Below are 27,834 nucleotides of genomic sequence, written 5' to 3'. Positions count from 1 at the left end.
GCAGTAAACAAGCAGCAAAAGTCACCGTCAGTAAACAGAGCAGACGACAATTCTAAAACAAGGTCTGTGGTTTCCAAACTGTCTGCATTTCATTTTAATCTTTCAGAACTAGCGCAGAATAGACCTTTGTTAGTGTGTCTCATACTTACTCTCATGGATCATTAATTAAAGTTCTAAAAAAAAATATAATTCTGAATAGAATTGGCTGAATAATTCATAACAGTTACACTTGTCTGCGAGTGTTGTCTGCAAGTAGATCATGATCATCTCAGCTGTATTCATTATTTAAAATTATTTGCCAAATACCTCCCACAGATAATTCTTGAGCTGTAGTTATTTGGGAGCTGCTAGTTGCAAATATTTAAAATTTATATGCTGGGCATTCACAGCTTGATATTTGGTCAAAAACATACATCCAGTCATTTGACTATGTATGCAATTACCACGCTTACAAAATCACTCGGGCTTTCTCATATAAACACAGACCTGAATTAATACGAGTTAGTACCATGCACCTTCAGCACTGACCACTAAGCGTGTCCATCAGGCACAAGCTATGTGTTTCCTCCTCGAGTCAAGGCCCTTCTGCTCTGCAGATAATGCAAAAAGAGCAAAGATCTTCTTGCCTGAAAAAGTGTCACATGGCAGAGACAGATGGCAAGGACGATACGGAAATAGCATCGCGATCCTCTGCATGCAGGGACAATTGGTTTGGGAACTAATTTTTGGAGATGAGAAAAGGAGGTGAACTGAAATGACTGAATCCCATCTTCTCGTGCATGAAGCAGAAAACTAAGTGACTGAAATAAAGACAAACTGTCAGCTGCAATGCCAGTATGAAATCCCTAGGAAAGAGATTTAGCCAACTTGGCAAAAGCAGGTGTGTTCCAGATGTGGATCTTTCAAAGACTCTTTGTTTATGCAGACAACATCCAAATATTACAGGAGTTCTAAGCATCTGAGGAGCCAGGATCTGGTAGATGCTCCAGTATAAACCCGTCTTCCACCATTGAAGCCACTGGAATTACTCTGGATTTACTACAGCACAAGGGAGATGAGAATGTTTCTGAGTGAGAACTTCTGCTCTTTGATGATCTTTAAGAAACCAGAATTCCTCAGACATATTTCTCATAATTACTACAATTAAAACAGTGATCAATCTTTCATGTGTTTTTCAATACAAACGACCTATTCCGCGCTAGTTCAGTATGAAGCCTGTTCTCAGTGCAGCATTAGGAAGAGAAGTTCTTGTTACTCTAAATCCCTGAAGCCAAGGTCTCAGAAGTATAGTTTGAGCCATAGATAAGTGCAGGACCAAACAAGCATTGGATATAAGCAATTTGCTAATGTCCTTTATTTCTCCTGCCCAGAAAGAAGATGGAAAGGAAGGTGGAAGCAGGAGCCTAAAAAGCAAAAGGATAGTGGAAAGGCAGCAGTGGAAGAAGTAGATTCCGCATGCAAAAAAGGAGGCCAAATTATCTTGACACGTCTCTGAATGTAGACTATTGTATCATACACAGACCAGTGACTTTGGTGGGATCCACGTATCACCCAGATAACTAGTGTAGCTGGTCTTTACTATAGTAAAAGCTAAAGCTTTAGCTGTACTGCTGCAGCTGTAGCTGTAGTCTTTAACTAAGCAGAGTAGTAAGCTTCTTGACATAAGCCACAATTATTCCTAGTGTTGTTATGGTTGAAAGAAACCTCCCCTGTACATCAAGTCGGGAATTTATACCTTTTGTAACAGAAGATCCAAACCACCATTTTACATATATTCATGAGACCTTAGATTAAACTTAGAATGAGTCCCACCAGGAAGAATATTGATCTGTACAGATATTTTCTCAATGGTTTATTAGATACAGAACACTAAATGGGCTGCCATCCACGTAACTGCTTGTGCACCATTTGCCAGATGTTGTTTGTGTGTCCACAGCAATGTAGTCATATTAAAATGTATGAAACTGTGATTTTTGCCGGCTGCTCAGCAATACCACAGCCCCCACTGAGCGTCCTGGCCTAATGCAGGCTTTCAGCAAGATACAGTTAAGCAGACATTAACTGCAGATTTCACTTCTTCATTGACCTACAGTACAAGTCAATTAGTGGCTTAATATTGCTCAGACATTCATTAAAGCTTGAAGTGGGCAGAATTTCATCTGTTTGATTCTTGCTGTTTAAGAGTGTCCAGGGAGAATATTTACAATTGCTGGGTTGCGACCACGTACTTTGGGAGGAAAACCAGAGATTTTCTCGGCAGTAAACAGTATGTTACCCTGCTAAGAATTTGTACTCAGTCAAAATATAGAGATATTCACCCATTATTAGAGTAATTCCATGGCCAAGTTTTACTGTGGTCTCAGAGAGGTGCACTCACCAGAACGGACGTGGCAACCCAGGGAGAGCTCCCACAAAAACATGCAGCCGTCCAGGCCTCAGGCTGCAGGATGTGCCAGAGCCTTTCCCTGTTAAGGGATGGCAGCCGTGAGAACAGCTGCTTGAGGGGTGACCAGGTGGATGATTTGCTCAGGATGGTGGCAAAGCTACACAAGGAGGTAGAAAGGTTAAGGACCGTCAGGGAGGAAAGAGATAGACTGGTGGTGCCATGCTCTGCCCTTCCCTGAAACGGAAACAGGAGCAGCCACCACAAAAAAAACAAGATCAAGGGGTTCCTGTATCCCTCCCCCACCAGGCTGAAGGCAGTAGCTCAAAGGAAAAGTGTGAATAGAGGCAAGTCCACGCTCGGGGCGGCAGACGAACACCCTCCCTGCCCACCTCACCTTCCCAGGTGCCTCTGTATAAAGGTATGAGGCTCTGCAGGTGGAAGACCAGTCAACAGCAGATGTGTGTAACAGTCCATCTGTACCAGTGGTGATACCAGGGTCAGAAAGGCCTATACCCCCTATGAAAACTACCTCCACGAGGAAGAGAAGACAGCTTATAGTCGTAGACGACTCCCTTCTGAGGGGAACAGAGGGTCCAAGATGCTGGACAGACCCTCCTCTTAGGGAAGTCTGCTGCCTCCCTGGGGCCCAGTTTAAGGACATTGCTAGGAAACTTCCTACCCTGGTATGGTCTTCAGACTATGACCCATTACTGCTCTTCCATGTGAGAGGTCATAAAGCTGCAACATGTACTCCAAGGGCAACCAAAAGAGACTTCAGGGCCTTGGGATGGCTAGTAAGGGACTCTAGAGCACAGGTTATTTTCTCATCTCTCCTTCCAGTTGCGGGCAGCAACACTGGAAGGAACGGATGCACCCACTCTATTAACACATGGTCCTGTGGCTGGTGTCATCACCACAGTTTTGGGTCTTTTGATAATGGGATGGCCTACACAGCACCAGGCCAACAAGACAGATACCATGGTAGGAGTCTGTTACAGACCACCCAACCAGGATGAAGAGGCAGATGAATTATTCTACAAGCAGCTGTGAGAAGCCTCACAATCTCTAGCCCTTGTCCTCACGGGGGTCTTCAATATACCAGATGTCTGCTGGAAATACAATATAGCAGAGAGGAAACAGTCTAGGAGGTTTCTGGAGTGCATGGAAGAACTTCCTGACACGGCTTGTGAGGGAGCCAACTAGGGAAGGTGACCCGCTGGACCTGTTGTTCATGAACAGAGAAGGACTGGTGGGTGATGTGAAGGCTGGAGGCCATCTTGAGCACAGCAATCATGAAATTATAGTTTACAAATCTTGGAAAAGGAGCGGGATCAGCAGAACTGCTACCTTGGACTTACAGAGGGCAGACTTTGCCCTGTTCAGGAGACAGACTGACAGAGTCCCCTGGGAGGCAGCCCTGAAGGGCAAAGGAGTCCAGGAAGGCTGGGCATTCTTCAGGAGGAAGTCTTGCAGGTGCAAGAACAGGCTGTCCCCATGTGCCGACAGATGAACCAGCAGGGAAGAAGACCAGCCTGGCTCAACAGGGAGCTTTGGCTGCAGCTCATAAAAAAAAGGAGTGCTTATCACCTTTGGAAGAAGGGGCAGGCAAGTCAGGAGGACTACAGAGATGTAGCGAGCTTATGGACAGAAAAAATTAGGAAGGCCAAAGCCCAGCTAGAACTTAATCTGCCTACTGTTGTAAAATGCAATAAAAATACTTCTATAAATATATTAGCAGCAAAAGGAGGTCTAAGGATAATCTCCAGCCTTTATTAGATGTGGGAGAAAACATAGTGACAAAGGATGAGGTACTGAGGTACTTAATGCCTCAGTCTTTAATAGTAAGATCAGTTGTTCTCTGGGTACCCAGCTCCCTGAGCTGGAAGGCAGGGACAGGGAGCAGAATGAAGCCCCCACAATCCAAGGGAAAATGGTTAGTGAACTGCTACACCACCTAGACTCACACAAGTCTATGGGGCCGGATGAGATCCACCCATGAGTACTAAAGGAACTGCCAGAAGTGCTCACCAAGCAACTCTCCATCATTTATCAGCAGCCCTGGCTAACTGGGGAGCTCCCAGCTGACGGGAGATTAGCAAATGCGACGCCCATCTACATGAAAGGGCAGAAGGAAGATCCAGGGAACTACAGGCCTGTCAGCCTGACCTCGGTGACGGGGAAGTTTATGCAGCAGATCATCTGGAGTGCCATCACGTGGTATGTAGAGGATAACCAGGGGATCAGGCCCAGTCAGCATGGGCTTAGGAAAGGCAGGACCTGCTTGACGTACCTGATCTCCTTCTATGACAAGGTGACCCTCTTAGTAGATGAGGGAAAGCCTGTGGGTGTTCTCTGCCTAGATTTTAGTACAGCCTTTGACACTGTTTCCCACAGCATTCTCCTGGATTAACTGGCTGCTCATGGCTTGTACAGGTCTGCTCTTCACCAGGTAAAAATAACTGCCTGGATGTCTGGGCCTAAAGAGCTGTGGTGAATGGAGTTAAATCCAGTTGGCAGCTGGTCAAGCGGGGTTCCACAAGGCTCAGTGTTGGGACCAGTCTTGTTTAATACCTTTATCAATGATCAGGATGAGGGGATCGAGTGCACCCTCAGTAAGTTTGCAGGTGACACCAAGTTGGGTACGATTGTTGATCTGCTCAAGAGTAGGACAGCTCTGCAGAGGGATCTGGACAGGCTGGATCAGTGGGCTGAGGCCAACAGTATGGGGTTCAACAGGGCTCAGTGCTGGGTCTTGCATTTGGGTCACAGCTGCATGCAAAGCTACAGGCCTGGGGAAGAGTGGCTGGTAAGCTGCTCAGTGGAAAAGGGTCTGGGTGTGCTGGCTCACAGCCGGCTGAGCATGAGGCAGCAGTGTGCCCAGGTGGCCTAGAAGGCCAATGGCATCCTGGCTTGTATCAGCAATAGTGTGGCCAGCAGAAGTAGGGAAGTGATCGTGCCCGTGTACTCGGCACTGGTGAGGCCACACCTTGAATCCTGTGTTCAGTTTTGGGCCCCTCAGTTCAAGAGGGACATTGAGGTGCTGGAGTGTGTCCAGAGAAGGGCAACAAAGCTGGGGAAGGGTCTGGAAAGCAAGTCCTATGAGGAGTAGCTGAGGGAGCTGGGGGTGTTTAGCCTGGAGGAGGCTGAGGGGAAACCTTATCGCTCTCTACAACTACCTGAAAGGAGGTTGTAGTGAGGTGGGTGTTGGCCTCATCTCCCCAGTGATAAGTGATAGGATGAGAGGAAATGGCCTCAAGCTGCACCAGGGGACATTTAGATTGGATATTAGGAAAAATTTCTTCACCAAAATGGTTGTCAGGGATTGGAACAGGCTGCCCAGAGAGGTGGTGTAGTAGCCATCCCTGGAGGTATTTAAAAGACATTTGGATGTGGTGCTCAGGGACACAGTTTAGTGGTGGACTTTGTAATGCTAGGTTAACCGTTGGACTGAATGATTTTAAAGGTCTTTTCCAACCTAAATGATTCTATGACTCTGATTTTATGGTAACATTATTACTACATGAAAAGGAGATATCGCACAATCCACCAGGAAAATTACTGGTTCCTTACACACATTTGCATATCAAAGCATTCGTAACAGTCTTGTGTACCAAACACATCGGAGGATTAATTCCTTCTCCATGGACCTGTACCTTTTCTTGTTACATCAGAATAAGCCAGTGGGGAACACATTCAAAACCAACATAAATATAACAAATCAAAGCCAACACAACCTGTCAGAAATGAACTTTGTATCTCCAATTCAGTCAAGCAAATAACCAAAGCTATTTATCTCAATGGAACAACACTGGTGCTAGAGTCTCTAACAGTCGTACCACTTCAAAGGTGCATGTCTGGACCCAAAAAACCACTTCTGAAGTCCAGAGATATCTTGGAATTTGAGTGGAGCCTGATTCTCACTAATGAAACCATGTTCCTTGAAGAGCTATCACAGACATGGGCATTTAAAGCCACTCAAAAGGACAGAGAAATCCAATGTATTTGCATATTACATAGTCCCTTTTTACACACCTCAGTTTTCATTTTGGGATCTGATCGGACTTTAGGATCAGACTAGGGTCTGATACTCATTTACACGCCAATAGTGGAAAATGGCCTCATAATGGGCATCATCGTAATTGGAGTATAACCAAACAAACTCAAGGATAAAAGAGGTCAATTCCCAAAGATTTCCATTCATGTTATCAACTCTCTCTGCTCTCAGAAACAACAAAAACTTGAAAGTAACACTGATGAAAGAAACTTTTTTCTTGCATAAATGGTACTAAAAACATACAGAAATCAGTAGAAAATTATAACTACTTTAAACCAAGCTGTAGAATTTTATGGTAAGGATATAATTTTCTGCTAAGTTTTATGGATGTGCCCAGAAATAAAACACCAGGCCTCTATTGAGTTTTATAGGGCTTTTCTGTAAGAATTACAAACAGTGGTATTCAAACAATACTTGTGGATCAGTCTGCCAGCAGCCCTGAAGCAAAAACTGCATTGCATAAACCAGGCATTGAATAATTTGGGATAATGAACAAATTCATACAAAGTCAGTGGCTGTTTGTCAGTAATCTGTGAACAGACAAAGCGGTAAATTCATTGAATAAAAAACTCCTGGCTGTGAATAGTTCACCCAACTTTACTGCTTTGCCTTTAAGGGACTGCCTGAAGGGCTTATAACTCTACAGCATTCTTGCCAGGTAATTTGTGCAGCATTTTTTAGCAACAGTTAAATGAAAAAGCCCTTATGGGAAAACTCAATGAATTTAATAGAGATGAAATCAATATGGTTCTGCAGAAATTACTCTAAAACCTTCAGTTAGATCCTCTCCCCCAGTCTCAGCCCCTTTACAGTGCATAGTACGGTCAAAGCAGCGTAAGAGAATCCTAAAGTGGTGATTACTACTGCAGGGAAAATCTCCAGGGAAAGCACTTCTGAGACCCTACCAGAGCTTGTTTTGCAACTGGAAGAAGAGGACAGCATGAAACTGAGGTGGGAGGCAGTTCTTAGAACAGCCCAAGGATGCTGATGCAGCTTAGTTAGGAACCGAATTATGCCAAGAACCTCTCCAGTAGCTTAGTACAAGGAAAGCTTAAATGCTTTTCAACTTAGCATTTGAGACAGTGTCCTTTCTCTGGAACAGTCAAGTATCCCACAGAATTAATATGGGAATTCTATCTGAAGTAGGGGACCACAGCCGATTTAATATTCCCACAGAAAAGCTGGCCTTCCTGGCTAAATTCAGTAAAATACTGCCTTCTGCCACTCCCTTTTGCTAACACCTCCTTCACTTAGTAGGAAGCTAAATACAGGGAATCCAGCGATATGGAAAGCAGGACAAAGCCAACTCTTTCCCAGATGGATAGACATGTCCTGAAAATCCCAAGTGAGGCCCATGAAATGAAAGTAACCACAGCCAACATTGATGAAGTCTCATGAATACAGGGAGATCCTAACAAATTTCCCTCCAGGAACAAATGCCTCAGAACAAAGGTGTCTGGGGTGATGAGAATAACATTAGTAGTATTTTTACCCTACTCTGCACTGGTATTAGCTGAGATGACATGACGATGTACACCTATCACCATCCCCTGTATTCAGCTTCCACAGGGCTGAAAGAAGAAGTCAGACAGTAAGTCCAACAGATGGAAAGACAGCGTCACACCTAAGAACTCCTGATTTTAACTATAAGTACACCTTCCTCTCTTCCTGGGACACCATGTGGAAAAATGCATTAAATTTGGCAAGATACTCTGGTTACCGTGGGAAGTACAGCAGCACCTTAGACACAGGTGGCAGACAAGATCAGAAGACTCCATCTGCAAACAGTTATTTAACTTCATGGAAAAATATTTAATTTTTGTCCCTTAAATTTTACATGTTCTCCTGATTAGCTTTCTAAAGCTTAGTTTTAGTATCCAAGTTCACCTAAGATGATGACCAAGGGAATAAAGGGTAGCTGAAATCAACATGCTCTGAGAGCTGTTTAGATCTTGTAGTTTTGTTTAGTACTGAACACATTCATTAAAGTACAGTTACCACAATAATAAATGTAGATATCACTAATTACAATACAAGATTTTAAATGCAATTTGAGTGTCTCCAGTGGCTTTTGAAATGGTGTAATACCACAGCCAATTCAAATTTAATGAAAACTATCAGTTTTAGTTCACATTTACAGCTAAAAACCTAAAATAATCCAAACTTCACGGCCATTCTATAACTCTATTCCAAATACTCATATTAGGCACAGGGAAAGTCTGAATATTTGTTTTGATAAATAACTTCATTTATCTTTTTGCCCATCCATGCTTACATGTCATCTTATTCTTTACTTAGCTTAGAGTGGAAAAATGCACACACTTCCCTTTACTTAAGGGATGTACATGCATTTTTTTTTCCACTCAGTGCTTAAAGAATTGGACAAAGAAATCCCACTGGTAATTACAACATGTAATCTTATCTGAGGTTCAATCTGTTGCACTAAAAATCTCCCTCATGACATCTAAAAGAGTAGACAGATATAATGGAAGATTTCTGGAGTCTGTTCTGCTGTCCTACATCACTGAAGCCAACAGCAACAGGACTGGGCTCAGAAAATTACCTTAAGCCTCTGAGCATATAGCTTTGGCTTTTAACAGAGTCCATGAAAACTGACTCGTTCTTCTGCCCTTTTGAAATTCCCAGCCCGCATCCCTATTTTCAAGAAGGATTATTTTATTTTATACAGTGGTAGTATTTAGAGGCCCCAGAAGAGATCAGGGCCCCACTGTACTAGACACTGAGCAAGCACACAGCAGAAGGCCTGTGCTCTGGAAACCTGACAGAGGGGAAGCAGAGGCACAAGGAAGTAAAGTAGTTTGCTCAAGATCACAAAACACATCATTAACAGGCCAAGACCTTCTGGTTCTCCACAAGGTTAAGGAACTAAAGATCCCCAACGTGAGATGAACTCTTAGCACAGACAAAAAATGATACTTTCTTTTTAACATTCATATAGCAAAGTGTCCCTCACCCGCCTGTAAAAACACAATATACTGAATACTGTCAGACACAAGACACCAGTCTACAATACCCACAGCTCTGATCCTCTATGGAAGTGCTGATACTCCATCTAGCCTTCAAAATGAAGGCAGATTTCAGGATCAGGTACCTACCAAAGAACTTCTGCATGCATTAGCAAATAGTGCCTGTCTTTGGTTCATCTTCACTACATCATACCCAGTCCTCTTCAGGCATTATAAATATTACTACCAATTTGCTATTTTCCTGGAAAGGAAACTTGCACCAGCTCTCAAAAAACAGATGTGTCCCCATTAAGATTATAGAAATAATAGTACTGGGAATGGGAAGAGACCTGAGACAGTGCAAAGAAAGGAGACTGGGATTTCAGCCTCCCAGGTGCTATATGACTTGACTGCCTCAAATGGCTATCCTCCTTTGCTCAGTATGACATCACAGCCCAAAGAAAGCACAAAATATGTTTCAAGGTACAAGTATTCTCCATAGCTCCAAAGAAATGCTGTTCTCTGAAATTTGAACAGGAAAAGGCCCTACAAGTGGGAGCAGTTGTACTTAATAATCTGCCAGGTCAATTATTACAGCCTTTGCTAAGAGATTTTGGAGTTCCAAATGACAGAGCAGTGGAGGACCTGTACTAGCTTGGCTCCAGCCTGTAGCTTTGGTTGGCCTTTTGTTAAACACCATTCAGTCCCAGTTGGGATTTAAAAGGCTGCACAGAAAAGTCCAGGCTGGCTTCAAAGCTCTTATCTTTGGTAAAATGTGGTCAACATACTAGACATTTATGAATAGTTTACAACTTCAGTTCTTAGGTATGCCTTCTAGAAAACGTAGTGTGTGGTTAAAGTTGTTAAGATATTTATGCCTTAATGCAGTGTTCATTCTAGCACAGAACTAGGCCAGAAATAGAGCTACATCATTGTGGCACAACTGGATGATTAAACCCAAACTAAAAGGTACTTTTGACCAAAAGATGAACATTGATCAAGTGTGTCATTCATGAAGTAACAAGCATCCTAAAATGTTCCCTTTCTAATGCCACATTAAATGCACTTCAACCCAACTGCAAGAACCACTGTAAGACTTAGTTCTTTCCCAGAAATTGTAAGATTTCCAGTAAGAACAGGGCATTCTTCAAAGTATTGATTTTTCTCAGAACCATGTATCTGTTCCACCTTCATCATGTTATCAGGCAAGTGCAATGAAGGCACAAGAGGTGTGGTGGTAGTTGTGCCACAGAAAATTTACCAAGACTAAGTGTAATCCAGGATGAGAGGGGTAAGGTACAGGAACTCACTTTAGAAATTATACAAGAAAAAAAACACACTGTGATTAGGAGGGCAGAGTGCATGCACGTGCACACAAAGGGATCACAACAAGGCACTAACTGCTGGCACACAGCCAGCACCTGGGGGCCAAACTACAACCTCACCTGCTTGCTTACATCCTTTAGGCATGGAATTTAGGCTCACTTTCTCATGGCTTCACGTTATGTCAATCTTGCTTGACCAATAATGCTATTTAAACATCAACCCTAATGCATCAATGCCACCACTCAGCATTAAGGGACTTGCCATTGTCACACTTCTCAGTGATATGCTGCTGTCATGGACAACGACCACTACAACATCATAAGCAGAGGGAGAAAAAGCCTCAGAAGACGGCCCACGCTCAATGTACAATATCTAACATTTTAAATAACCTGAGCTGCACAGACTTCAGCTGGCACTCTGGGCAGCAGCTAAGCACCTCCCTGGATCAGTACCTGAGACTGTTCTAGCATTCTCCTGGCAGCCCTTGAAGCTAATTCCCATCTCCCACTCACTCAAAATTACAGGCAGTGAAATCAGCACAGATGAGCCATCACAGGACTGGCAACTGAAAAGTTCCCTGGATTAAAACATCGGAACAGATTGGAATAAGCATTAGAATAGCAGCTTGCCAGCATAAAGAGTTAAAAGCTGACTTTCTAAAGACAATTATACCCATCTGATACAACTTAAGAACGAAACTATTTTATTTTAAAAAAAATCTTTTTTTTAAATTCTGCTAGTGGTGACTAACGGCTCCATTCTACTTGCCTGATTGCACCCTACCTGCTCAGTGAGCACGCTGAAATCAAAACTTCACTTATGTCCAGTGAGCTTAGTCTGGCATCAGAAGTAACATTTTATTGGAATTTGGATGTGAAAGATCGATCCTCTCAAGTATCCTTTTAACATTGGTTTGGCCACTATCACTGGCATTTTTTTTAAAGGATTTTGAGTCTAGAACCAAAGCTGTTTATTATTCTGACATGAGAGCCTCCAAGCAGAGTTGATACAGTACAAACCCTTGGGCTGAGCAAGCTGAAAAGGCTCACATTCGCTTGTCAGAGAGGAGGAAAATGACACTCTGACAAATGCCATCAAACAACAGACTCATACTACAGCAGAGATCGTTTCTTTGGTCAAGAGAATCACAGCCTGAAAACCTGTAAAAACCAACACTCTGCACTGTCACTTACAAATTGTGGTAACAGTTTAACACTGAACTGCTGCTGAACTTATTTTCTTGTAATAGCTGGCAACAGTTTTGAATTTTCATTCATGTACAATTTCAGTGGATGCGAAAACTTTTATTTAAAAATACTCAAATATTTAAGTAGTCAACGTAAAACAGCACCAAAGGAGAGATTGGGAAAAAGCCACACCAAACACAGGGTGCAGTTTAGGTCTAAAACAACTGCTTAGAAGATGGGAAACCTGCCTCAAATAGAGAGAGGAGTTGAACCTGGATATTGCATAAAATCCAGAAAAGATACTAGGATGTTAGGATAAAAGGAAGGACATCATCACCTTCTGGTGCCACAGCTTCCCATTTCACTTTTTCCCCCTGAGCTCAAGGCGATATTGGGATGCAGTATGTGTGCCTGTGATCTATTCAGGCACTCTGATAACTGGCACCTTCTGAAAGCCAGTTTCTAAAGGAGATGAGATCTTCCCAAAAGAAACAAGTAAGCCCCCAACTCAGTAAGCTGTTGTGAAAAGTTACATTAAAGAAATGGCGTATTCTATTTTGAGAAAACATAAGTTACACATAGGAGGGGGAAAGGAGATGGATTAGACTGAAAGGTGCCTTCAACATTTGGCACTTGGCAGTGGCTCCTGCCCTCACATCACAGATCAGTGCTATTGGTGATGCACTGAACTGTCCACTCAAAAGAGGACACACAGTCCCCCGGGTCATGATTGATGGTGTAACGCAAGTTGTGTTTAGAAAGCATGTACCCATGTTTATATGATGGTTACTTGGAAACCATGTGCCAATGGCTATTTTTTAATTTACATGTACAATCTCACAGAAGCATTTCTACCACATTAAAGACAGCATACAGTGTTTCACACTGTGGCTTCTGGTTCCACTCTAATGATGTCAAAGTCATATGTTTACATTTACTTGAGAGCCTGCCAGTTCCAAGAGCACTACAGAAATTTGTCACAGGATGCTGCTTTGACGCCACTTCAGCGTACCTTTAGAACCATCACTCTGTTGGCTTTTTTTCTAAGCTTTCTAGCTGTAGAAAGATTGAACTGAATAATGCATTTTGCTGGTTAGCTGACATGGAGCTAAAGAAGGTGACTAAAGCATTTAAAGATTCACTAAGTCACAGTGACACACAGAGGAAGAATGCAACCGGTGAGGCTGCAATGCTGGGTTACAAAACAACTCAATCTAGTGTAAATCATTCGTCCTTCCAAAAAGTTCTGCAATGGCCACATGCCATCTCGAAAAGCTTTCTGGATTACTACTGAATTTATTTCTGGTTTTGGACCCAGTTATGCAATCTTGAGACACCTACAAAGAAGAGTTAAAAGCAATACAAGATTAACACCAATACCAAAAAACCACGGCTCCAGTTGCACTAATTCTGATTATTATACCTACAAAAACCCGCACAGTTTTCACACTGGGCAGAAAGTTTACAGCAACTTAAGTTCCGTCGAACAAGTAGTGGACGTGAATCTCAGAACAAGTGTCTCTACCAAAAGCTCCCCTTCCCTTGGCTTTCAGGTAGTCCAGTCTAGGAGTTACTGGTCACATCAGTCTCCTGCCATACACAAGGGCCAGCATTTAGGGAAAGAGTCAGTGTCATGTGTAAACACAGATGCTTTCCAAACAGATTATTCATGTCAAATGAATTCTACAACTGCATTTGATTTTCTTTAAAACCAGGAATTCTGATTTTTCCAGAATAACTGCAAATTAAAATGTCATCTGCCCCATACTCAGTTCTGTTACAACTTCTTTCCTCATCACTGTTCTATGAGCAATGGTCCCAGTAATTCTCAAAATTAACTTTGCAAACTTTCTTTGTATTTAAAAAGCCTTTAGGAGAAACTCCTAATAGCAAAATTGCTCCAAGCAGTCTTACCCTAGCAAAGACACTGGTATCATTAGTGATGGAGAAACCACAAGATATCTAATTACGTGTGTACACTTGTTGTGATAGTTTCAGATTTCTTTGGTTTACAAACACGGACTCTTTATGATATGTTGGAACTCTTACTTCTGGACCAAACTGAGATGAGGAAATAATATATGACAATATTGCATCATCAAACTACAGGTTGCATTTTTGTACAACAGTTTAATTGGGACTTTCATCAAAGATCCACAGAATACTCAATTAATGGGAAAATTTAGCTCTTTTCTTGTCCAAAAAAGGGTCAACAGTAAATTTCACCCCAATTCTCTGCTAGCTTCCTATCCACTGCCAGTTATAGACCAGACTTTTGATGATGATGTATAAATACACAAATTGCCAGAAGCCCAGCTGCATCCATTCTTTCTCCCAAGATGGCAGCTACAGTCAGCCAGGCCAGTCTAATACTGTATCTCACATTTTAACACCACAGAGTGAGAAAAAGGCTGTTCTTGTTTAAGAGCCCCAACCCCACCTTTTACTAGCACCTACAGCCTGCTGTGTCCCAAGGTTAGCCACTGCATCACAGACATGCAACATTATTAAAGTAGGCATGTTAACTTTAGCTGGAGGTTGGCAGGGAACCATCTAGTTTCTGGTTATTTCTGTTGAACTTTTGAATGTGCATGTGCCCTCTTAGTACCAGAACAGTCACAGAAGCTTGAGGTTTTGTGTTTGGTTCTTGCAAACCCAAATGCCTCAGCAATATGAAAATGCATACGCAACTTTACAGATGCTACAGTCACTCACCTTCTGGACTGAAAGGCAGCTGTACCTTAAAGAGGGCAAACAACACTAAATAAATTACTAAGACAGGACGTAAAAATACTGCATTGTAGCTGCTGTCACTAATCACCTCAGAATCACTATTGCAACATCTAATAAAAACTATAGGTGATCTTTGGACAGATTGCTGCTACCCAAAATTAAATCTGGCCAGTGAGTACTCTCTACTCAGTAAAGAGTATTATAGATGTTTCAATAGTCTAAGTGAAGAGAACATCAGTATTTCACCTCATAAAAGAGAAGTACAAAAAACACCTTGAATTATTTATTGGAAAACGCTGACCAAATTTTGCGCAGCCTCCCAAAGAATCTAAAATGCAAGGTGCCAACTTATAACAGAAATGATGCAGCTATCAAAGTGAAAAGTTTTAAAATGCAGTTCCATGGCTTGGGCTACTCCTTTATTATTGTCTGAAAACACCTTTTACAGACGGATATCATATGAAGATGGTCAAGTTCTTTCTCATTCTTACAAAGGACAGTCTACACTTGAGCTAAACATAAGGCTCAGTTGTAACAGAAACTGGATAGTCAGTCCCCTTCAGATTATGCCCATTTTCACACTTCTGGAGCCCAGTGTTGCCATACAAGTTAATCACAAGCACAGCCCTCACAATCAGTAACAGTAGTAACTTCAGTATGATCTTAGAGGTCTTTTCCAACCTGTATGATTCTATGATTCAGCCACCAGTAGAGTCATCCTCTAAACTCTTACTGCTTCAGTGGGAATTTCCTATCAAGGCAGGACTGTGGAACATGAGGATGCATGGCACAGCATCCTCCCTGTGATGCACAACTCTTTTTACTGTATATTCACAGCAGACCACACAAAGCATCGTATTAGGTCACCAAAAACTCAAGAATACTACTGATAAGCTGACATGCCTGTTCTGACTAAACTTTACCCACTGGAATAACTGGGGTAGCAGGGGAGTGGCTACCTTAGAGGTGATAAGGCAAATGTACTAGAGCAGATTCACGTGCCAGTCTGAAAGCTTCTGAGTGGAAGGTTAAAAAGCCCAGGTAGCAGTGTGCTCACAATTCAGATTTTGCTTAACTATTTCAGTACAAGGAAAATTAAGATAATATAAAAAGTTAATTTTCATGAAGTTCTGTATAAACTTTCTGAAATTACCAAATAAAGTGCCTGTACAGCTTCTGCCTTACAACTGAACCAAGGTTATTATCAATTTGCGCTTGATATAAGAAAGTGATTTTCATGTACTTACATCTGCTCTCAGAAGGAAGAGAAAATGGTTTGTGAAGTTTCCATTAGCATACAAAAGCAGCAACATCTGCTGGGAGTTTTAAGAGCCTCATTGCTGTCACTTAATCAGCACCACAGGCTACAGTTGGCCACCTCTGCCCTCGTCAGCACTCCAGGTATGGTTTCAAGAGATGAGGGGATAATTTGACCACACAACAGTTCCTGCAAGGCTTCTGTATCTATAAAAAGACATTCTACTCCTACTTAGCTGAGGAGAGGCAATCCACCTATGCTGATTCCTCCTTGCATAGACCTGTAAATAGTATCGTAGCTGAAGACATTAATCTTTTCATGCGGTATGTGACCTAAGTGAAGTGGCATTTTAACAAGCAAGACACAAAACCTAACAGCGAGTTCACATCAATGTGCTGTAGCTGTAGCACCATCTAGAGGATCCGAGCTAGAAATTCCTCACACAATGGGCAAAAAAACCTGGGAACCTGCTTTCAGGAGTCGTAAAAAAAAAAAAAATCTTTACACAAAAAAAAAATATTTTGAGCGAATCTTCATTCTATCATTTCTCTACAGATTAATTTAAACTGTTTCATACGTGCCTACATGACACAGTTTTTCTTCAATACTTTCTCAGTTTATGATATTTGGATTCATGGAGGTAACAAAAAATTAGAACAAATAAAACTATCAACAGTCGGACTGGGTAAGATCTCGATCTCATCCACTCTAGGTCACAGGCTTGCTACAAGACCTTGTACTTTTTTCAGGTGGAGAAAGGCAGGGCCTTCCCGACAGTTTTGTTCATAACCTTACAAGGATGATTTAACTTTACTCTGTTTTCCTTAATTTTCACCTTTTTAAAGGAGGTCTCTTAATAAAACCAAAGCCAAATTTCAATCAGGAGAAGGGAAGAGGCTTTTAACTGAATAATAGAGATCATGTATTTTATTATACTTCACACATAGGAGGTGCTGACAACAACTGATTGCTCACTGCAGAACTATGAAAAGAGGAGGAGATGGACAGGTACAGCCCTGGAGCCCCACTGATTATTTTTCCAGCCACAGACACCCCAAACCTCACTGACTACTTTCAGCTTGGCACACTCTCCCCCATAACTTAACCCTGCTACTGCCACAAAACACCACCTTTGCTCCTGAAGCCTTCTGGGGATAGTAAAGTTCAAGCCTTTTGTTACTTCTACAAAACTCTGAGCCAACTCCTCAGAGACTGAAGGACCAAGAATTAACTGAGAATATTCACAGTGTGATCACTCCACAGCATTTGTGAGCAAGAAATCCAAACTGTAGCTCCCGTGCATTGGTTGATGTGTGACTGACCAGCGGTGTGATTTGTAGTGACATATCTGCATTAAAAACTCAAACTTTTATACACCTGAACACAGTTTGTATTTCTCTTTCTCTCAGTACTGTGTCAAAATAATAATGTAATACCAAATAATCAGTCATTTATTTTAGATAGTTGTAAGGGCTGTGTGCGAAGAATGGACTCTAAGCTTTCAGCTACTGTGCCACATTATCTGCTTCTACAAGATCTCCTTGGAGACTATTTGGCTACAAATTAAAGCCTAAAGGAAAAAACTAGAAGAACCAACTGTATGGTCATCAACAGCACCACCAATGGCCATGCATGGGTTCATTCCACTTTACAGGCCAACAAAACTGAAAACTTCTGGAGATATCCTACAGCATGGGCAAGAGAGCTACCATAATAGCTGGCAGACCCTTACAGTTACTTGTAATCACAATTGCTGGTTATAAAAAGCAAGGTTCTTCCTGAATTGAATTGATTTATGCCATCTCATAATGGCTGGCAGCAAATCAAGATTGTTTACAGCACTTCAGTGTAGCTCAAGTCCCTCAGTGTATCCCACAGCGTGCTTCAATGCCCTCCCTTCCTCTTCCTGGGTCTCCACGTTCAAGCAGCAAGGAAGGAATGAAATTCTCATGTACTTACCCGCAAAATCCTCTTCCTATTTTCCATGTGGAGAATTACACCTTCTGTCATAGCTTAAAAAAAAAAAACAACTTTTAAGTATTTTCCAACTTTCAGTTGATTTTTCCCTCAATCTTTACAATAAATGCAGAAATTAGTTCAAACACCAGACTACAAGTACAAACACCTGAAGTTTAAGCTTCTCCCTTCCTACTTTTACCAACAAATGTTTAAACTTATTCACATAGATAAGCATTTGCAAGATTCCAGTCCTAGATTATGAGGTGTTTCTGGTTCTCAAGCAGTATCACTCTGTTGCTAATACTGCATTCACTACTGTATATCAAAAGAAAAATTATGTTGCTTGGAATCTGAATTCTCAATTAAATTTTAAGTAAGTCTGAGACAAAGGCTATCTGAATGTATGTAAAAGTCTACATGTTTCAGTCTTTCATGTTGAGCATAAATAATGCTTCCAAGAATAATCCTGCATCATGCTAGCTGTTATTTTGGCTCCAGTCCAGTATTTTTTGCAAAGCTGAGCTGATACTTTTATTGGTTTTAAAAAGACATGTAGGCATCTTGCATCCATGAAGAGAAACAGTGGTCTTGAAAGAAGCCTTGAAAATTTAAAAAAAAAAAAGCTACAGGGCAGCAGAGTAAGTGGAAAAACTCCTCGTTTTCATTTTCTAAATCCCTGGAATTGCCAGTCCAGTTACTGGGGGTAGGATCATCACTAATCTTTTCAGTATGTTATCCTACAGCATGCTGACTTTAATTGGACTGCAATAGCAAGGATCACTCCTGTGACCAACACCAACAGTAGGACCAGGTTTATACTGTATAATCTATAAGTTTTCATTTAAGAGACTGTATTAAAACAAAATTGCTCAGCAGATGTTCCAGTCAGATTCAATAATCATGCACCAGTGCTTCCAACTGCTCAAAAAAAAAAAAAAAAGAACAAAAAAGAAAAAAAAAAGCATCTGTAAGGATACCTCATTCCCCAAAATTCAGAACATCATACTTCTTACTGTAACAAAACTGCACAGGTCTATCAATGCAAATTTCACTTCTGGCTAAATTGTTCACAGGTGAAGCAATCCACACAGCTGATGCGGTCACTCATATGGACCCACAGCTGCTACAGGCATAGTGTTCTTGATTGCCTCCCATAGCATGTCACAGGATCTTGGGTTAACTCCTAAAACAGTAGCTTTTGAAATAAACGTATTAGTATTCCTGATAATTTCTCCCTTCCCTCATAAGCCAGATTTTCAATTCAATTATACGCTTATCTGAATACACAACAACTTCAACACCTCTGATTTACGTTGGTCCTTGCCAGTCTGAAACTTAATAAATGGCTACAATAATACCGTTGCAAGAGGTAGGGCAATCCCACACACTGAAGTTACTTTCTCTCCAACACAGGGCCATAAACTGCATTGCATTATATGCTTATATTCTGTAGCAAGTTTCAAATACAATTGGGTCCTTAAAGAACTGCAGATTGATAACTAGCTTGTTAATTTGTTCTACAGCCTGTTTAAAAAAAAAAGAGGGGGGAGGCTTTTGTATACTTGCCAACTCTTTAGAGCAGAGCAGCTAAAAGTCACTCAATGGCAAGATCCCAGGAAGCTTCATAAACAAGACAGAAGACTCAGTGAGACTAGCCCCCTGCTCTTAAACAGACACGTAAGAGTCTTTTGAACGTTATCAGTGCTATTTACTGCATACATGGAGGAGGATGGCTCTTCAAAGGTCTTGCATGGGAAGTGTATTCCCCTACTATTTGGTGAAGGACAGTAGAAACACATGGGTAACTTATTTAAACTACGCCTTGTAGAAGTGACCCACACCAATCTGAAAAGCATAGTAAGCTATGGCAGCACACGATTTTTCTTATGAAGGTGATTTATCTATCTGTACACAGCAATCGGAGCACAGCTGAACTGGAAAGCTTCTACTGGTGAAAAACAAGCTCTGCACAACCACACGATATGCAACACTTGTGGAAAACAGAGAGCAGGCAACGCAACGCTTATACGCAGGGAGAAGAAAAATGCTTACTTCTAACAATAGTAGCTAAATGGGTATCTTTGGGATTTGGTTAGTATCAGCCTCGGCTTTAAAAGAAACTAACAAAACCCTTCCTCTACTACAACTAAGGCAACCTAAGCTCACGTCAGCTCACCTACAGCCAGAGCCCACCAAGAGCCCAGCCGCAGCAGCAGTCACACTAGTGGCCGCGGGCCCCTTGAAGGCACTGATGGCTCCTCACTGCCCTGACCAGCCCCGCCTAGGGCCTCCCCTCACGCCCCCTGAGCCCCGTTTAAGCCCGGGCACCGGCCAGGCGGCCGGTACCCTCAGCGCTCCCAGAGCGCCTCTCCTGGCCGCCCCTCGGGGTGAGGGGAGAAGCGGCACCGCCACCGCCCACTCAGGGCCGCGCCCGCGCCCGGCCCGCGCCGCCGCTCCCGCCGTCACTTCCGCCGCTCCATGGCAACGGCGACGCGGGCGCGGCGGCCATGGCCATGGCAATGGTAACGGCCGTGGCGCCGCTCCCGCCCGGCGCTGGGAGTGGGAGTGGGAGCGGGAGCGGGGCGGCGGGGGGCGGGCGGCCGGGGGCGGCGGGGGGCGGGCGGAGGGCAGGGCCCCGCGGCCCCCTCGGAGGGGCCGGCGCTGGCCGCCGGGCGGAGCCGCGGGGGTGCTGCCGTGTGCTCTCCCCTCGCAGGCCGAAGTGGAGGAAACCCTCAAGAGGATTCAAGCCCACAAAGGGGTTATCGCAACCATTGTTGTGAACGCCGAAGGTAAAGCGTCCTCTGCTTTCCCCAAGTAACGAGCCGGGTAGGGCAACAACCCTTAAGCACACGACTGCAGGTTAGGAGGTGGTAACGCAATCCACTTGCGATGCCTTATGAAGGTGTAGGGATTTTCAAGAACGTATATTTCATCTGAAGACGTGAACATTTGGTTTGTGGCCATTTCTTGAAGCTCTCCATATGATGTAGTTATTCGTTCAAGTTAACAGAAAGCAGAGCCTTGACATAAGTCTTCTCTGAAGAAATACCTAGAAGTATCATAATCTTAATTTAACTTACGGAGTTCCATGTAGTTACTTACCCCCCTTATTTGACTAAGCTATACTGTATTTTTCAGAACCAGACATTGAACATCTTTTGGTAGGCTACAGAAAGAGAGAATGTGTGGCATGAAACTGTTGCTTTTGCAGGTGTTTTTTGGTCCGGAATTCTTCATATATGTAAGAAAATCCACTAGCATTTCACTCTCCAACTCTTCCCCTGAAAAGTTATGGTAGAACAAAACCACCAGGAGAAAAGTATCTACTAAAGAAAGTTGGTCTTCTACTGTGGGAGCCACTCCTTGGACCTGCTAAATACGCACAAGTTCTTTAAATTGTGTTATGGTCTGTCATAGGAGAAAGAGCAAGTTTCGTGTCAGGCCAGCTTTGGCTGTGATCCTGAGGATTGCAAGCCAAAAGGGAAACTGTTCACAGAAATCAGCTTGTAGAAGCTAGGCTTCTCAGGTTAATCTGTTTTAATCATTCCTTTACAAAAAAGACAACTCACTCAATTTACCTTGCCCGTAATTTAGTTGTCCTCCTTCACTTTCACAATCCCCCAAAAAATCTATTGCACTAGCAGCAGTGTAGCAACAGGAGGCAAGAACACTAAGAAGGAAGCCTAAAGAAAATGTGGACAATTTAATTTGTGTGCCCCAACACGTTAAGTAAAATGCGCCTTTGTTCACAGAGCAGATGATGCAGGTCAAGAGAGGAGTGCATAGAACCTGAAAAGCTGCTTTGTGCCTGCGTGTGCTCATGTCTAGATGCGGCTGTTCACTAAGCAGAAGTGCAGTCTGGTTGCAGAACAAGTACTGTTTCAGCCATTTCTGTATTCTGTAAATAAAATGTGATTTGATCCAATGAGCACTTAGACTAAGCTGCAAACGAGAAGCGAACAACATCAAGCACTTAGATAACACAGATGATCCTTTCTGAGCTTGCAGACTAATACATTTCTAAAAGCAAAACCACCAGTGTAATCTAATAGAAAAATAACCTAGTTTTCTTATGTTCTGTTACTTGGACTTCTTGGTACAATATTGGTCAAGTATGCTTTCCCGCTCGGGTGTACTCTGCAGCGCATCTTTAGCTAGCGGGCGTAGTCCTATGGTATTGAGGGAAAGCTCAGATAGAGCTGTGCAGAGTTAGGACAACAACATGCTTTTTAAAAGGCTGTTCTGGATTCCCTCTGTCTCAATTTTGTTTTGCAAAGGAGTAAGAACGTTTCACCTCCCTTTTTTCGCACATTAGACTATTAACGGCAAGGTATAAAGTCCCCCCCGTCCTGTCCAAACTTCCTCATCCTGACAAAGCTGTAGAACATGTGGCTAGACTGAAGCTGACAGACAAGACTAGCTAGACAAGGAATTTTGATTTTAGTTTATCATTTAGAAGTGTTTTGACACCAGATGCCAGATGTGAATGCAAGAGAGTCCATACTCCGTGAGGATGTATTCAAGGTACTAAAAAGTAAGATTCCGCAAACTAAACCTCAAAGTCGGTGCGTGGTTGCAAGTTTTTGTAACATCTCCAAATATCCATAATTAGCACTAGTTGATCTAATTACTTCAAATCTTTCTGTTGAAAAATAAATTTGATTTCTTTCTACCCTGAAAGACTTAAAACAAGTGTACAACTTAAATTACTTCCAGTAAAAATACTCAAACCAGTAGTGAGGTTTCTTAGGCTGTTTGGGTTCCCTAAAAAGATTAAACCCTCTGTTCTTCACTAACATAAACAGTTGTCTTTTAGTAAGAGTTTTGTAATAGTGTAGGTAATGTAGGTGTAATAGTATGCAGGGGAAATAGCAAAATACAGATTCCTGCTACAAACATTGCCTGTCATTTATTCTAATGCTCAAAGTTGATTTGTTCATTGAAACGCTATGCTAAGTGTGCATTGTTTATTTGGAAAATCTCATAAACTGTTGCTATCCTTCACAGTTGAGCAGGATCACACTACAGCATTTCTAATGAAGGATTTATTTGCCTTTTTCTAATTTGGGTGGCAGAGGCCAAGACAATTTGTCCTAAAGTAAGCATAGCTCAGCTTTAATCTAAGCATGTCACTAGTGTCAACTCATTTTCATGTTATTATTAGACCTTGGAGGATCGTTTAACATTTACCATTTTCATTAAAAGTGCTGTATTTGTTGAAGCAATCATTTAGATGCAAGGTCATACAAACTTGACACTAATTCATTGCTGCTTTTAAGTGACTTACTATTTAATGCTGTGATTATATAGATATTCTCATGTTAATGCACTGCCTGGGAATTCCTGCTTTGTTTCCTTTAAAACATCAGTTCCAATCTCTGTGTAATAAACATTAGACACGAAGGATGTACCGGGTCATTCTCTACACTTCCCTACACTACACTACACATCCTGCTAACGCAGAATTATTTCTCAAGTGACAACACAGATTTCAAGTGATTCAAATAATGCTTTCCTAGGAAAATTATGGAATAGTCTAATATCTGAGGTGGTTCTATTATTTTATTCCTTTGCCTCTCATTCTTTACCTGGCATTCACTATTTTAATGCTAATTCTACTTTCATAATCAAACTCTTCAATTTAAGTCATATTACTCTATTTTTGTATTCCTGTCCTGTCCATCTGGAAGATGCAATACAAATGTATGCAAAGAGAAAATTGCCTTGCCAGCTTGTAATCTATTGTCTTTGTTAGTAGGTCAAATAAATTTTTTATTAGTGAAACAAGCTTATTAAAGCCAAACAGTTTTACGCTTGCAGGGTTACTGTGAACCCTGTTTTGAGTTTCACCTGGTAGCCTATTAATAAAAAGCACATGATTTGACAAAACATTGATAAACAACGAGTCATTAAATCATCAAAAATTAATCTTGACTTACATAGTCATATTTTTAATGGTTGGGATCAATACACTGTGTACTACCAATTGCCACTATTTTGCCACTAATGGGAAGGGATTGTTCCAAGAACGGTTTTGCTTGCCGAATGCAAACATGCCACTTCTGCCCTTTGATTGCTGCTGGTATTTCAGCGGAAATGTGTCGTTTCTGTTACTGCACGTGCCAAGTGCAGCAGTTAAAGCGTGGGTTAGATTCTTACAAACTCGGTGACAGTGTTTAAACTGATTAAGCACCAGAACTGGTTAAGTACTACAGAATGGAATTTGATAGGTATTAAGAGCCTTAAACAGCAATTAGACTCCTTCATAAGTTTCATAAGGCAACTCAATTTTTAATTGCCACTGATTAATACAAATTATACTTTAAAAAGCATGTAAGATACCTGAAATCAAGACAGCTCCTTTCTGCTACAAAACAGAAAGAACTCTGAAATCCATGGTTTTTGTCTTATGACCTGCTGTATGTGAAGAATACACAACTTAACTGAATGATTATTCGAAAATTATTTGTTTGCAGGAATCCCTGTACGAACAACTCTTGATAACTCTACAACAGTCCAGTATGCAGGTCTTCTGCATCAGCTCACCATGAAAGCTAGGAGCACAGTGAGAGATATTGATCCTCAGAATGATCTCACCTTTCTTAGGATCAGATCAAAGAAACATGAAATTATGGTAGCTCCAGGTAATATTTCTATTAAAATAACAATAGAATTGTACGTTTTTTTAAAGTTCTAATCCTTTACAAATAAGGCTACAGCAGAAAATGCATTTTGAAAATAAGTATATAAAAACATAATCATATATTCACCATGTAACCAGATGAGTTAGGATTTTAATGTGCGGAGTTTATAGTATTCAAGCTTGGAGGCAACCAAACAAGTCTAGATCTGATTAATGGTCCAGTTTCTGTGGGTTTTCACAAAAGGAAAACTGGACAAATACATATAGCAAATAGTGTGCATGTGTATATATAGTATTAAAGGCAGAAAATGCATTTTAGCTCCAAACAGATGCAAAAAATCTTATTTTTCTAAAAATTATTTTTTACTTGGTACATTATCATGGTGGGATTTGTGTCACAGATGTGCAGCATTATCACCAACATGGTAACTGTGATATAATTGTTTTCCTTAAAACAACCAGGGGAACATAGCAACCTGTTTCTCACTCATGTTAAATACAAATATATGTTAATTTGTTAGCGGTGTGTCTAAAATAGATAACAAGGCCAGATGAGCTGTGGTGAAGCTGCAGTTACCAATACAAGGTGTATCAGGCAAAGTGGAAGTGATTGGTTGGGGCTGAGCTAACGTGTGCGCTGGCTAATTGAGACACTAATGGTATGCAGGGTTTTGACAGCAATATCCAATGGAGGTGTGCGGAACAGAAAGGAGGCTTCAGGGATCTCCTCAGCAGAGCCTCTGGGGGACATTGGCTCTGAGCTTGTAGTGATGGCAGCCTTCGCGGGGGTAGCCCTCCGATGCTGATTTCATAGCACATGGAGAGCAGAGGTACCGCACTAGGTACGCATTACTTCGCCCCGCTGGAGTTGCTATGATGCTGCCATGAAACCAGTATGCACGAAAGAAATCTGGTGCTGTCATTAAGTGTTAACGTTAGTCATCACCTGATACTATGATTAAAATTTATTTTAGTTCCTATTTTGAAGTATACACCTAAAGCATTTTTTAAATCGTGGTTTTTGCTCATTGATTTAAACTGATGCATTTGATTCTTATTTTGCATTTGCCCTTCACCTATTTTTATGAGGTGACTTTTTGACTAGTAACCATTAAAGCATGTTGACCTGAAAAGAAGTGGTATAAAATGTGAAGTTTTTTCGCTAATAGGGTGATTAGTTGTTCAAAGGTTTGATCGTATTTTACTGTAATAGCAGGTGGCAAATGAACCACCTGCGATTTATATTAAGTCACTTTTGGATGAAAGTGACAGCGCAGGAATGCACCTTCTCAACTCTCCAAAGCAGATATGACCCTACCAATTCACTGGATAGTTTCAAGAAACAGTTGATTTAAAATAGATGATGTTGAATAGCTATGCAACCGAATTGTTTCCCAAACTTCCCTGGGCTTTTAGAAATAGTAGGCAAACTCTGGCATGCTTAGAAATTATTCATAGTAGAAGTCTATTAAAATCTTTTCTGCTTTTTTCATGTCTAAATGAGGTTCTCCATTTTGAATAAACTAGTTAGTGAACTGAAAGAAGTTCTCTGCACCTGCAGAAGAGGCTGCAGATGTCAAAAGTTCTTTATTCTAACAAGTGCTAGCTTCCAGGTGCTTATCTCGTGACTTTTTTCATCTCGTTTAAATATCTTTACAGCTTCTTGAAAGCAGATCTACTGCTTAGTAGAATAGTTTTAATATGGTAGAGTTAAGCTTTATGACACAGATTTTTTTCATCTGCAGTCTCAGATTTCTGTACAAAGTACTTACATTTTCTAGATGTTTTTTATGTAAATGCCATTGCTTTTGCTTATGTTTTATAAACAAAAAGTTGGAGAGGAATAGATTAATAAAGACTATTTGTCAGGAAATAATATAAAATATTTCAACTCCACATTTTTATATCTTTTTGCAGATAAGGACTATCTCCTGATGATTATTCAGAATCCATGTGAATAATTCTACTACAGCAATATTTTTAGAGACAGTGATGTAGTTCTGCTTGTTAAACTAATATTACTTGTTGATATTTAATACAAAACATAGCACTAAGTAATTTTACATAAAGTATAAATGTCATGACTGAAGTGTTGCCAGTTTAAAGTTCTCAGTTGTAGCTGTATCAATTTGTGTTTGAGCAAATCATAATGCCTATCTCAAAATATTGTATGTTTATCTTGATACTTAGAAGAGCAATAATAAAGCCAAATGCTTAAAACTCTCTCTCATGGATGCTCAAGCCATTCTTGCAATTAAATTGTTCTCTTTACACTTCTAACATTATGCCGGAGGAGAAATCATCCCTCATGGGAAGCTGTAGATCACGTGTATACATACATCTATAAATGCGTCCCTATGAACTGGAGTAACCACAGTTACACGAACCAAAGAACGCAAGTGTAGTTCATGTCAGTGATGACGGACAGGATATTGCCTGTCTTTAACTCCTGGTTTTTAAGTTTTCTAAGGGAAGACAAGTGAAAGAAAAACAATCTTTTAGTAATTTCCAATGTCTACAGATGGAAAAAATAGCTTCATTTTAATATTTTCAGTACTGGGGATTTCAGGCAGACAAAGTTGAGCCTGCACTGTAATGTAGAACTACTGTTAGTTAGGTAACGGTAAACAGTGTGTTTTGGCAACTGCGTACAGTGCTATCTGATAACTACCCGAGCCAATACACAAGCCATACACCTTGGTGCCATCGGACAAAGGGTGGGTTAAAGCTCAGAATGTTTCCCAAATCAGATCCATGTTTATACAGTAGCACCGGAGATCAGATACATCTTGTTGAGTGCCTTTAAAACCGATGCGCTGATAAAAGGCCACTGTAGGGTTAAGCTAACAACAAATCCATTCTGTCCGGAAAGCATGCTACGTGCCTTGGGATGAGTCTCCTGGCCGATGGGCCCTCTGGGCTGTGGGAGGGCAGTACAGCACTGGGAGCAGCACCCCTGTTCTGCCCGCACCGTGTGCCTCAGGTGAGGGGAAGCATGGCTACACGCTTCCCTCCCTCGTGATCCCAAAGTCATGCTAAGCCTTGCACCTGAGTACGTGCTGAGACAGTGTGAAAGTGAAAGGAGTCTGAGCTGACCCTGCGCTTGAAAAAAAATCCAATCATACTACAAATCACCTCAGGTTATGCAGATTATATAGAAATTTTATCAATTCATTATTTAAACTTTAAAACGTCAGATTGTCTTCAGTTGGTCACAAGAAGGGCTTTTTTGTAGATACAGAAAAGAAGAACAGCAAATGTGTGGGGTGGCTACGAGGATGAAAAGAAAAATGAATCTGTTGAATACTGCTCAGGGATCCTT

The 27,834-nt window shown here is 41.5% G+C and overlaps 1 protein-coding gene across 1 annotated transcript; it reads left to right on the top strand.

Moving 5' to 3' along the window:
• Positions 1–20,351: 20,351 nt before the first annotated feature.
• On the top strand, positions 20,352–26,737 carry LOC142060936 (dynein light chain roadblock-type 2). Its single transcript, XM_075101315.1, has 4 exons — positions 20,352–20,391; positions 20,583–20,658; positions 24,346–24,513; positions 26,430–26,737. The coding sequence occupies exons 1-4, from the start codon at positions 20,377–20,379 to the stop codon at positions 26,471–26,473; spliced, it is 303 nt and encodes a 100-aa protein (XP_074957416.1). The 5' UTR covers positions 20,352–20,376; the 3' UTR covers positions 26,474–26,737.
• Positions 26,738–27,834: the final 1,097 nt, after the last annotated feature.

Source organism: Phalacrocorax aristotelis, chromosome 8 (genome assembly GCF_949628215.1).
Source record: "Phalacrocorax aristotelis chromosome 8, bGulAri2.1, whole genome shotgun sequence".
Classification (NCBI taxonomy): Eukaryota; Metazoa; Chordata; class Aves; order Suliformes; family Phalacrocoracidae; genus Phalacrocorax; species Phalacrocorax aristotelis.
This window is presented reverse-complemented; position numbering and strand designations above follow the sequence as displayed.